The sequence below is a fragment of the Podarcis melisellensis genome (genome assembly GCF_964234715.1).
Source record: "Podarcis melisellensis genome assembly, chromosome: 1".
NCBI lineage: Eukaryota > Metazoa > Chordata > Lepidosauria > Squamata > Lacertidae > Podarcis > Podarcis melisellensis.
In genome coordinates this window covers 43366667-43379950 of record NC_138528.1, presented here as the reverse complement: position 1 = coordinate 43379950, position 13284 = coordinate 43366667, and the positions used below count along the sequence as shown (strand labels likewise).

General features: G+C 42.4%; 1 protein-coding gene across 5 annotated transcripts; it reads right to left on the bottom strand.

Moving 5' to 3' along the window:
• Nucleotides 1-8: 8 nt before the first annotated feature.
• On the bottom strand, nt 9-12735 carry JMJD7 (jumonji domain containing 7). 5 transcript variants are annotated; one of them, XM_081882376.1, is made up of 8 exons: nt 12460-12712; nt 10286-10439; nt 9407-9660; nt 8029-8085; nt 5417-5512; nt 4453-4550; nt 2888-3047; nt 9-917 (listed from the first exon to the last, which is right to left on the bottom strand). In XM_081882376.1, the coding sequence occupies exons 1-8, from the start codon at nt 12536-12538 to the stop codon at nt 826-828; spliced, it is 990 nt and encodes a 329-aa protein (XP_081738502.1). In that variant the 5' UTR covers nt 12539-12712; the 3' UTR covers nt 9-825. The 5 variants fall into 5 exon arrangements, with proteins under 5 accessions (XP_081738502.1, XP_081738503.1, XP_081738505.1 ...); XM_081882377.1 differs by having other exon boundaries at nt 4453-4529; nt 12460-12702; XM_081882379.1 differs by lacking the exon at nt 12460-12712 and adding an exon at nt 11817-11947.
• Between the last annotated feature and the right edge of the window lie 549 nt (nt 12736-13284).

The following is a 13284-nucleotide window of genomic DNA, read 5'->3' as shown; positions in this document are numbered from 1 at the left end:
GTCGTCAATCCATGAGGTCACCAGTATTTATTTCCGGGAAAGAGTATAGCCAACAGAATCTTGGTTATGTAAGTGATGAGATGATAAAAGCACTCCTGGTGGCTGCTGCAAACACTTGTGACCACAAGAGTTGACCACATCCTTAACAGGCAAAAAACCCCTATTAAATAGAAGCCTGCCATCATAGTTTCGCTCTTGTATTGATTCAACTTCAGGTTATTAACCCCCAACCAGACCACTAATAATAATAATGATTTTATTTGTACCCTGCCCATATAGCATATACAGAAACGTAATAAAACATCAAAAACTTCCCTATACAGGGCTGCCTTCGGATGTCTTCTAAAGGTTGTATAGTTACTTTTCTGATTGACATCTGATGGGAGGGTGTTCCACAGGGTGGGTGCCACTACCAAGAAGGCCCTCTGCCTGGTTCCCTGTAATATTCATCCAGAATATTCATACAGATGATCTAATGTACTGAGGACAAGTTAGGGCCCTGTCGATCTCCAGAAATGGACTTTTCACCATAGGAACTACATTATTGTGAAGCCTGACTGAAACAGATCCAGAAAATGTGCTTCATCCATGCAGGTGATATTCATCTCATGTGCTTGATCTCAACGGTTACTTAAGGTAAACTACCATATAAGGTGCCATTTTGTCCACAATGCCATGAACATCCACATGATGTTAAGCTTCAGTGACAGCAAAACAATTGTCAGCAGCAAAACAGTTGCCTTTTGTCTTGATTTAATAGGCCATAATTAAATTGTTCACATTCCAGCCGTAGTTCCACATCAGTAGGTTAGCTGTTCCAAGACCTTAAGATTTCCGTGCCATAGCTTTTGTGAGAGAATCCAGCAGCTGATAATAAGAGTATTTTAGATCATATTCCATGTCATACCAATAATTCACTGAGGGGGAGAAAAAAGAAAATGACATAACTTATCATCTGTCTTTGGAAAAACTCATTTTGGTAGTTTTCAGCTCAACACAAAAGCTACAAATCTTTCCATTGTTTGCCCCAATCTCAATAAGAAATGGAACTTCAGACCTGATTAATACATTACACAGTAGCAATATGATAGCCATTGGAAAATGAAACTATTCAGCCAATTTTAACTATGTTATTGTGACCAGCTGAAAAACGGGAATTTTTCTGGCATGGCTGAAATCACCTCAATGGCTACTGCACTGCTAGTACAGTGGTACCTGTACATACGCTTCAGGTTACAGACTCCGCTAATCCAGAAATAGTACCTTGGGTTATGAAATCTGCTTCAGGATGAGAACAGAAATTGTTCTCTGGCGGTGCAGCAGCAGCAGGAGGCCCCATTAGATAAGGGGGTGCTTCAGGTTAAGAACAGTTTCAGGTTAAGAACGGACCTCCGGAACAAATTAAGTACTTAACCCGAGGTACCACTGTATAACATAGAAATTTATCCTCATAAAGGGTGTTATTCAGCATTAGTCCTACTCACAGTAGGTCCATTGAAGTTAATGGACATGACTTAGGTTTATTCATTACAATACGTCTACAGAATACAACCGAAAAGATTTTAAGACATCCAAGGAGATTGGTAGTAGACATGGATTCAAATCACTGATCAGCTATGCTGTTGCTGGGTAGCCTTGGGCTATTATTTTAGCCTCAGTTTATCATCTGATGACCTTCCACATCGGTGTTCAATTGCATTCCTGGTTGTCCTGGAGCCAAGGTGGAGTGTTGGCTACCTCAAATCAACTGAGTATATGCCCTACAATGTATCCTGAAATCTTCTGTAAATGTGCAGGAGTTGTTAATAAGCAGATTAATGTGTAAAAATCTGAAAAGATAGGACATTTTAAAAGCCTCTGACCTAACATGTCAGGTTTATATAACAGACCCTTTAAATGCTTTTGCATTTAAACCCCCTTTATAGTAATAAATGAATAAGTAATCCACTTTATTCTCATGTATTTGAATTTTGTTTAGTGGTCCTGGTCTATTAATTAGTGACAGTTACCTTCAGTTGATCAGGGTAAGACAGAACACATTTAACAGTCACTTTGATTTTATTTATTCAGTATCCTAAAAAATATACCTATGGAGGTTTTGGTGAAGTGCAAATTTATGTAATGGCTCTGTTAATAAATTAAAAAGCAGGATAATAATCCTTTTTTTTCTACATCAACAACTGGCCCTATTAGTACAATTAATTATTGCCGGGATGCTCTTCTCAGCTCAACACCACAAGGTGGTGCTGATGCTTTTTATAGTAACAATTTTGGTCATTTTGTAAGGAAACAGAAAGTAAAACAAAGGCACATATTTGATCCACAGTACAGAATCTGCACAAGCCCCATTTGAAATGAATATGCCCTTGCGCAACTTCTACCTGAGTTCACACAAAAGTTGTTGAATTGTGGCCCATGTTGATTAGTAAAAAGAAAAAGGAGGGAGAGATTTGAATTTTCCAACTGAGGTCCCAAATTATCTTGACACTCTTTAAGTTTCATCTAATCAAACACTACAGCTCGGGTCCCGATTTGCCGTTCCACAAATGCAAAGACTCATTCCATTTGCAGAACAGTCTTTGATACAGATGGGAGGTCTTTCTGATGGGAGGCAATTTTGGCTGACTCTCCTTTCCCCTTGCACCTTCCTGCATCATCTCCCGCTCAACACCTCCCCCACCCATCCACTAGCAGAAGTGTCCTCTAAGCAGAATTTTGCCCACAAGATCTCCAGATCCAAGCCTATATGTAAAGATAGCTAATTCTGGCTGCGAATGGGATAAAGAAATCCAACTGATAGTAGACTGAGGGAACCACAAAACCTATCTTGAAGAAGAAACATGACATGTGAAATTTGGTGTGCTTGTGCATGCCACACTCCTCTCACCTGCTATGCAGCCATGTGACTGCTGAACATGATGGAACCAGAGAGAAGGAAGATACAACATCTCTCCAGACTTCACAGTGCACCGCAAAGGCTTTGCCTGGGCATATTCTGGAAATCGTTCTAGATCTGGATTTAAAGGATCCAATGGAATCCAGGGCACCTATGAGGATGAAAGGTTATGGAACAAAAGAAATGCTCTATTTAACAAGAGAAATTGCTGTATTACTTCAGAAATTTCCTTATTTGGTAACAAATACTTGAAAAACATCTAGCAGTGTATTCCCTTCTAACTATTAGGTAACCCAACATTCCATTTTTTTCCATCTCCCTGGAGAGCACCCATCTGTTGCCTAAAGCAAAATCTAAAGATTGGGTGGTGGTGGTGGGTTAGTGACAGGAATACTGGGATGTAAAAATGGATTTGCTAGGGTTGCCATACATCCGGAATTTCCTGGACATATCTGGAATACTGCAGTTGGCAGCAGCGTCCAGGCAGGAATCTCTCAAATGTCCAGGAAAATCTGGACGTATGGCAGCCTATGTAGACAGTGCAGTTTTTGCTGATTTTCCATTTTAAAAATTCAGAAACAATATTTTTTGGCTCAAAAAGAAAAGGGGGGGCTCTGTCCAGATTTTCACTGTTTGAAATATGACAAACCTAGATTTGCATATGTACTACATATGTTTAAATTACATTTTTTCCCCTTTTTATTTGGGAGAGGAAATTTTGGCTGACTATTGACACACACATTCACTATGCATTAAAACCACCTCCCCTATGATAATAAACCCTGTGATCTTCCCAGGTTCGTCAACCTGGGAAGGTAGCCCATTTAGGAAAAGGAAAACTCTGATCCTAAGCCTCTGCTTAGAAGAAAAGGCTAAGGAGTAATCCCCACACAAATCTAGAGTGGAGTCCCTAAGGTGGTTGGATGGTGCCTTGTACACCTCCTCCCAGCAATTCCTGCAGCCAAGCTGGTGCGAAACGTATTGTTCTGCTTTCCTTTGGACCACATCAGCAAGGCTGGGGGGGGGTGTCTTGTTGTCTGGGCAGCCCAGACACTGCCCAGGCTTGTGCCTTGGGGAGGTCACTTTGATGCTGCAAACAAGCAGTTTGACTTCACCCCTGGAGGAGCACTCCATTGTCTATCAAGACAGATGATTGACAACAAGATTGCTATATATTGCTTATTGTTATGAATTCTGTTTATATAACATTTAATGTTTTGTATTGCATGGATATTATGTTATATATTTTTATATATTGTGTATTCTGTGCTGTCCTGTAAACCACCCTGTGGGCCTTTTGACAAGGGATGCATATGAAAAGTAGAAAAATAAAATAAACAATTATTTGAACATGAGTGTCTACCCATATTTAACAACAGCATTCTTACCCTTTTTAACCAGATTTAATAAAGGGGGTAAATAAATATTCAAAAAAATCAAATAGAGGTGTGCTGTGAAGAAGCCCGACCCAAAAAACAAAACAGGCCTCAACACTTCATTCATTCATTCCCTCTTAGCAGCTGCCCTCAGACAGTACTTAACACAAAAACCATTACCTTCTCTGCAGCTTTGTCATCCACAACTTCAAATGACCCGTTTTCTGCTATGTGGTAGGTTGCTGATGGATACAATTCTGAAATGTGAAGCATGAAAACTGTTGGAGGAGGGCATAGAACAGAGGCAAAGAGAATGTCAATGTTAAGCATTAAAAACAGACTAAAATTATAGGGGTAGAATTTAGTTTAGCCAGGCACTTGTTGGGAACTGGCTTTGAGCATAGTATCTGTTATAAAACCTGAAGACAATCCAGATGTTAACATGACTAGACCTCCTTATGTTTTTACTTTCCTAAAAAATGCCCACATATTTGTTGCTGCTACTAGCCACAATGTAGAAAAATTAAACAAACATTAAAAAAGAAAAATCCTCCCATGGTTAGTAGCAACGTCATGGGTTTAAACGGTGAACTAACCTGAGTGCAAAATATTAGAATCACTTCATCCTGAATGACAATGATTTAAATTGTTACCCCCCCACCTCAGCTGCTTTTCAAGAAAGGGGCAAAGGCATGGAATCCTCAGGCCCAGGGACCAAATGTGGCCCTCAGAGCTCTCTATCCGGCCATTGGGACTCTCTTTAGGCCACAGTCAAACTCTCCTCAGGCCACTTCTTTTACTGGTCTTGCTTCACATCCAGCTTTTTTCATGGCTGGAATGAACTCTGATAATGCCTCTTGCTTGCCCAGATAGTGGATAGAGATTGGTGTGTGAAGAAACTAGCCTACTGGACAAAGTGAAAATTTATATTCATTGCTCTGCCCACTTTTGTTTCTGACCCCATCCTCCACCCACTGTCATGAGCTGCTGGAAGGGGATGCAGTCCTCTCCAGTTATAAAGTAAATCTGACCCCCTGCTGCATATTAAAATGTTGCCTAAATTCATCCTCCTAATTCTAATTTCTCTCAAAATAACAATAGTATGCATCTTACTTCACCACCCTCTGCTTCTCAGAATACGTACCATATGGGATGAAGGGACGATCACTTGGCGGATGCAGCAGAAAATGTTTCTCTCCAGAGATCACACAGTACAAGTTTTCATAATGGTCTTTATGTACTAAGATTGGAGGGGGGAAATGAAAGGTTGGGGGAAAAGAAGGATAGTTTCTTTATCCTTAATATAGTCAGTGCTAAAAATACTCACAGCAGTATGAAAGCTGTAAGAATCTGCATTTATACCAGCACTAGGTGCGATTGCTTTTCTCTACACACCAAGCACCAAATTTTAGGCATTCGATTTTCCAAACTCTGCTTAAAATCTCTCAAATTGACAGATTGGCACTGAAGCTAGTGGTATGAAGCTCCATGTGGGGAGGAAACATGTGATATGCAGTGATTATAGAGTGCAATCTCCACTATGACCTGTTCATCTTGGGTGCCCTGCTCGGCATAGTTCATAGCTTCTCTGAGTTCTTCAAGCCCCTTCGCCACGGCAAGGCAGTGATCCATGAAGGGGTTGCACTCTATAATCACTGCATATCACATATAAAGTGGCTGTCCAATGAGGCCTTACAAATAGCGGGGGAGAGAAGGCAAGCAAAATGTGAGGGAGATGGTGAAAGATACAGGAAATTGAATGCAGATTTACAAAGAATTGCAAGGAGAGACAAGAAGACCTTCTTAAACGAGCAATGCAAAGAAATAGAGGAAAGCAATAGAATGGGAAGAACCAGAGATCTGTTCAAGAAAATTGGAGATATGAAAGGAACATTTCGTACAAAGATTTCCATAATAAAGGACAAAAGTGGAAAGGACCTAACAGAAGCAGAAGACATCAAGAAGAGGTGGCAAGAATACATAGAGGAATTATACCAGAAAGAAATGGATGTCCCGTATACCCCAGGTAGTGTGGTTGCTGACCTTGAGCCAGACATCCTGGAGAGTGAAGTCAAATGGGCCTTAGAAAGCACTGCAAATAACAAGGCCAGTGGAAGTGACGGTATTCCAGCTGAACTATTTAAAATTTTAAAAGATGATGCTGTTAAGGTGCTACACTCAATATGCCAGCAAGTTTGGAAAACTCAGCAGTGGCCAGAAGATTGGAGAAGATCAGTCTACATCCCAATCCCAAAGAAGGGCAGTGCCAAAGAATGCTCCAACTACCGCACAATTGCACTCATTTCACACGCTAGCAAGGTTATGCTTAAAATTCTACAAGGAAGGCTCAAGCAGTATGTGGACTGAGAACTCCCAGAAGTGCAAGCTGGATTTAGAAGAGGCAGAGGAACCAGAGACCAAATTGCAAACATGCGCTGGATTATGGAGAAAGCCAGAGAGTTCCAGAAAGACATCTACTTCTGCTTCATTGACTATGCAAAAGCCTTGACTGTGTCGACCACGGCAAACTATGGCAAGTTCTTAAAGAAATGGGAGTGCCAGATCACCTCATCGGTCTCCTGAGAAATCTCTATGTGGGACAAGAAGCTACAGTTAGAACTGGATATGGAACAACTGATTGGTTCAAAATTGGGAAAGGAGTACGACAAGGCTGTATTTTGTCTCCCTGCTTATTTAACTTATATGCAGAATTCATCATGCGAAAGGCCGGGCTGGATGAATCTCTAGCCGGAATTAAGATTGCCGGAAGAAATATCAACAACCTCAGATATGCAGATGACACAACCTTGATGGCAGAAATTGAGGAGGAATTAAAGAACCTTTTAATGAGGGTGAAAGAAGAGAGCGCAAAATATGGTCTGAAGCTCAACATCAAAAAAACGAAGATCATGGCCACTGGTCCCATCACCTCCTGGCAAATAGAAGGGGAAGAAATGGAGGTAGTGAGAGATTTTACTTTCTTGGGCTCAATGATCACTGCAGATGGTGACAGCAGCCACGAAATTAAAAGACGCCTGCTTCTTGGGAGAAGGGCAATGACAGGCCTAGACAGCATCTTGAGAAGTAGAGACATCACCTTGCCAACAAAGGTTCGTATAGTTAAAGCTATGGTTTTCCCAGTAGTGATGTATGGAAGTGAGAGCTGGATCATAAAGAAGGCTGATCGCCGAAGAATTGATGCTTTTGAATTATGGTGCTGGAGGAGACTCTTGAGAGTCCCATGGACTGCAAGAAGATCAAACCTCTCCATACTGAAGGAAATCAACCCTGAGTGCTCACTGGAAGGACAGATTGTGAAGCTGAGGCTCCAGTACTTTGGCCACCTCATGAGAAGACAAGACTCCCTGGAGAAGACCCTGATGTTGGGAAAGATGGAGGGCACAAGGAGAAGGGGGCGACAGAGGACGAGATGGTTGGATAGTGTTTTCGAGGCTACCAGCATGAGTTTGACCAAACTGCGGGAGGCAGTAGAGGACAGAGGTGCCTGGCGTTCTCTGGTCCATGGGGTCACGAAGAGTCGGACACGACTAAACGACTAAACAACAACAACAACATAGAGTGCAAAAAGCCCTAGACCTCAGTCTACACTAACTTCAAGGAAAGCCAACTTCAGTATAAATAGATGTTCAGAAGACACATACAAGTTTTCTAAAGAAATATCTTTGCCCATCCTTGACCTCAAAGCTAATAATAATAATAATAATAATAATAATACATTTATTTCATGGTACATACAAGATGTCACTGCAGCAGATTCTCCCAGCCAGAAATTAACAGCGTCAGGCTTCTTTCCTATATGAAAAAGAAAGAAGTAATAAATCTGAGAAAAATAATTTCTGTTGTCTTGTGCTGAAAGATCCCCAGATTAAGACCTTTCTGCTAGATCAGTTCATTATCATCCTTTATTAAGAAACATGGAAGGAAAGGCTACTAAAGGCCCACCTACACAATAAAGAACAAGTTTATAATGACAATGAAAGCAGCAGGGGACAATTATATTAATTCAACTCTGGCTTCAGTTTTTCCATCCTAGATAGGAAGCTTAGTCTGAAGCAAAGTTCCCATGTATATAGTGATCACCCTTAAAGAGCAGACATTTGTTTTTTTTAAAAAATAATTTAAATGCTCATTTACTTTTATCAGTAAAGAACAGGCCTGAAAATTTTGAGATATTTGTGTTTCCATCCTGATTTTGCACTTCCTTGCCATATGAATATCCCTGTACCCTATCCAAGGGTACAGGGATATCTGGTATCTACATAAGCAGAAACCTTCTAGTCTTGTCTCAAAAAGGACCCACTGCTCCCAGAGAAATCTTCTTATCTTAAGGAGGCTTGCTGTTGCTGTGGTGACAACTGCTGGTGGGGGGTGGAAAGTATTCTTCCCTTTGCCTCGTCCTTCCTCCATCCAGCACAAATGATCAGAGACCTCCAAGTCTATTAATCTACAAGTACTGTACATCACGGGACACAGGTGGCGCTGTGGGTTAAAGCCTCAGCGCCTAGGACTTGCTGATCGAAAGGTCGGCGGTTCGAATCCCTGCGGCGGGGTGCGCTCCCGCTGCTCGGTCCCAGCGCCTGCCAACCTAGCAGTTCGAAAGCGCCTCCGGGTGCAAGTAGATAAATAGGGACCGCTTACCAGCGGGAAGGTAAACGGCGTTTCCGTGTGCAGCTCTGGCTCGCCAGAGCAGCGATGTCACACTGGCCATGTGACCCGGAAGTGTCTTCGGACAGCGCTGGCCCCTGGCCTCTTAAGTGAGATGGGCGCACAACCCCAGAGTCTGTCAAGACTGGCCCGTACGGGCAGGGGTACCTTTACCTTTACCTTTTACTGTACATCACAATTTGTACAGCTTAGCATTTGAATGGAAATTGCATGCACAATTACAAAGCCATCAATTCATCTCTCTCTACAAATTCATGAATTATGCAATGTTTCAGAGTATTTCAAGCCAGAATGTGAATTTTTGCTGCAGCATTCATCTTCTTTTCGGGTGGGCAGGCGGCCAATAACAGCAGAAAAGTGCATAACTTGAAACTGCTGGATCAGTTGTAAGCACTGCATTTAAATGGACTGTGCAACACATAGATAAAATTAAGCTTTTGATATTTACCAACGGCCTCACTCATCCATGGTATGTCAGGCTCCACATCTCCCATAAGTTCAGGGAATTCTTCAGTTAAGTTCGAGCACTGCTTTTGCACATAGAACACCCCTGGAGAAGTTACTTTTTTCTCTACAATGTCCAAGAAAGCACTGAAAGGCATGTGTCGTTCCTCTGGCATAACAAACCAGTCCTGATAAACTGCATCAGCATAACCATTTGGAGTTACTGCCACACTCACCAGCTTGGAGTTCATTATTTCCCTGCACCAAAATACATCAGACGTTCACCACTATGCAATAAATTGCAATCTAAATGCAGACCTCATGGCTACAACAGGCAGGCTAATTTTTGGACTTTAATTTTTTGCCCTTCACATCCCGCCTTCAAACCCCTTGCTTTGTGTAACATCAAGTCTAATGAAGAGCTGTGTAGAACTTGAAAGCTTGCTCACTATTTTGTGATATTTTGGTTGGTCCTAATGAACACACTGTCCAGCTGTGGGTTTTGGATTATTTTCTTACAGGTCTACAAGCCACCTTTGCCTTATAATGGTAATTCTGGTGTCTAATGACTTAATATTGGTGCCCAGAAATTAGAAATACTTTCCCACCCCTGGTCCCAGCTCTCTCAGATACAACAGCCTCCTCGAGCTCCTTCAGGAGGAAGACTAGGATACTAATTCAATAAATAAATAAAAATCATAAATAGTAAAACAGCCCCAACAGTTCTGACTAAATTTTCTCCTGTGACGTTGATAACTTCATGGAGGGATTTGTTTTTGCTGGCAACTCTCTTATTAAGAAACATCACCAATAAATTTATTTCCAGTATTTCCATGTTGTGCACTTTATATTTGAAGCTAGGGCCTGCCAGGCAGATTCCTACCTCAGGTAAGCTAATGTCCACTTCTTCAGAGCTGGCCAATGGTTGACTGCATTCCGAATTATACATGGCTTGTTTGGGCAAACCCATTCCCGATAGAACTCCAAGGGGGATGGAAGGCTATCAAGATATGGCACAGAATCTGTGAAACTCAACTCTGTTCAGGCAAAAGAAAAAACGCTTCCATGAATGATTGTGTTACCATTTCAAGGAGTGACCTCATTCACATGTCACAGTTAATCTTAACTATGGTTTAAAGGTGAATGCACAACAAGCTGATGCACAGGGCTAAAACTGTGGACACTTCACTCCTCCCCTACTCCTGTTGCTGCCGTGCTGTTGACAGCTAAGCCATGGTTTGGCTTAAGAGTTACATCTGAATCCAGACTCATGGTTTTGTTTCCTACAAACAAACCATGAGTCATAAGCCGAAAACAATAATAATAACAATAATAACAATAAGTCTTTGGTTAGAACTTATTATTTGCTTTGAGCGAAGATCCTGGGCTCTTAAGTTCTCTTAGCCTGCAGCTTATTTTAAGTCACAAAAATGAGACTTTCTCAACAAGCTTCACTTTTCAAAATGTTGGGTTGGGCAAGGTTTGTTGATTATGTCCATGCAGATACCTGTTCAGCTTAGTTTCAATTTATTTGTTTTGGCAATTAGAGGTAGCATGTGTTTATATGATATATACAACAATTAGGAGCCTGGCATCTAGGACTTACTTAAAATATTGGTACAGACATTCAAAGAACAGATACAAGAATCCGTGGACATGCTTAGCCACAAACTTAAAGGCTGCTGCACATGATACACAATATACAAATTCCATACGGATACACACAACATATCCTGTGGTTTAATGTACTGTGCACACAAGGCCGGCATCAAATACTGGCATCACTGGGCGCTTGCTGAGGTCCGTGCCCCAGTAGGGGACCTACTGCCAATCTCCGATGCCTGCTGTCTGAGGAAGAAGTGGAAGGAGCCGGAATACCTATCAGTCTCCTTTCTCTGGATGGCTTGTGCAGATCTGAGGAAGAGGCAAGCAGTAGCAATAGCAGCATGCTCAGCCACAAAGGGCATCTTGCCCCAAAGCCAGCCACATTCTGACATGTGTGCATTTGGCAGGGACCTGTGGCTAGTTATTTGAAATTATCCAAGGGGCTGGGGGTTGGGAGAGGAACTTCAAGTTGACATATGTGCTCAGTGCCGGATTTATGTATAAGCTAAACAAGCTATAGTTTAGGGCCCCACTCTCTTGGGGGCTCCCCAAAAAATTAAAAGGAAAATAAAACCCTGGATGTACATTTCCAAAACAGAAGATAAAAAGCAAATAAAATAAGACCTACATACAGCAACAGTGTTTTGTGTTGTGTAGGCTCCTATGATGTAAGTAATGGGCCCTCAATCATTTTAAGTTAGAGCTTAATAATTATTTCACTATTAATATACTTCTCCTTAATTGTATTTCAGTTCAACAATTACTTTGATAAAATACATATTTTGTTATGTGCAAATGGCTTTAGATACCTATTAGGTCCATAAATTAGGTCCATATAGCATATATTCAACACACAAAAATAGCGACAATTTGTTGTTGACAAAGGACAGCTGGACGTATAATGTTTTAATGTATTATTAATCTCTTGTTACTATCCTTATCATGGGCCCCTATTACCTTCAGTAGCTTAGGGTCTCATCAAACCTAAATCCGGCCCTGTATGTGCTCTAACACACGTGCAAAACATGTGCTCGACCACTTATGGCCCTTTCCAGACTACTGAAGGTTTGCCCCCGCAACGGGAAGGGGATGCCCGGGATAAGCTCCCGCTTTCCTCACAATCCCAAAAACGGTGGTCGAGTGGGTGCATTTTTCCGGGTCCAGAATATTTCACTTTTGAGAGCTGGGGTAGGAAAATACAGACACCTCGAAGGGAGCCGTGCAGTTTGAACCTCGGCGAGGTATGGTAAATCAACGCGCTCCCCACTCCCCGGGCAAACACCTAAACGGCCGCGGATAACCCGATTGCACTCCGAGATAGAAATCCTGTCAGGGAAGCAACATTAATGCTGCCCGCGAGGAGGGCGATTCACCTCGCCCGCCCATTTGGCCCTCCCCGCTCTCTTCCCCTGCGAAGGGCCATGCAAAGGTCCTCCCTTCCGCCTGGCTCACCCCTTGCCTCGGCCGGGAAAGCCTCCAGGCAGCGCCTCACCGCCCGCAGCGCCTCCCCTTCCGCTTCGCCCTGCGCCATGGCGGGAGCTGCTGCTCCTTCAGCAGCAGCGGCTGCGTCTCGGGCCGCCTGAGCCGCGTTTGGGTCCGCCTCGCGCTCCGCCCTTCTCCGGCTGCCCAAGGAGAGGGCCGGCCTCGCCGGGCGCGGGAGAAACGAGGCCCGCCTCCCTACGGGCGAGCGAGAGGAGAGCTCCGCCTGCCATGTCAAGATATTAAGCTCTCCTGCTGTCAGTGGCGGTTCTGGCTCTCTTTTCTCATCTAAGTTCTACTATAACAAAACAAAAAACTTCATTGATGCATGAGGAGATTTAGTTGTTTCTTGTGGGGTGGTGGTCCAAACCTGGCCAGTCAAGATTGAGGCCAAAGTTTTTTTATTTTCAAATTTGGCATGAACCTTGGGACATTTTGGTGCTGAAACACTCAGTCAATTATTATTATTTATTGAATTTATATACTGCCCTATACCCGGGGGGTCTCGGGGTGGTTCACAGAATAAAATCAAGATATAAAACACCAAAATACCTAATAAAAATTAAAATAACCCAATAGCCCCCTCAATCCTCAATCTTCAATCACTGATAAAGGAGGAGCAGGCTAATGGAAACAATTTTTTGTTAAATAATAGAGCACCTATTACTACTGGCCACTGTGTGACTAGAATTTGTGTAAACAAAGCAACGAAAACTGGAGAAAATGGTATTTGTGCCTATGCATACTCCTGCCCATGGAAGTTGGTTGTGGTTCAGGATTTGTTCTATAGAAAGGCAA

What these genes read in the sequence shown, in the direction of transcription:
- JMJD7 (XM_081882376.1), bottom strand. Translation starts at nt 12,538, where the DNA reads ATGGCGCAGGGCGAAGCGGAAGGGGAGGCGCTGCGGGCGGTGAGGCGC. An exon ending in ATCTGCTGCAGTGACATCTT is followed by an intron (nt 5,513 to 8,028) that starts GTATGTACCATG and finishes CTCCAATCTTAG; the next exon opens with TACATAAAGACCATTATGAA. An exon ending in ATGACAAAGCTGCAGAGAAG is followed by an intron (nt 3,048 to 4,452) that starts GTAATGGTTTTT and finishes TCATCCTCATAG; the next exon opens with GTGCCCTGGATTCCATTGGA.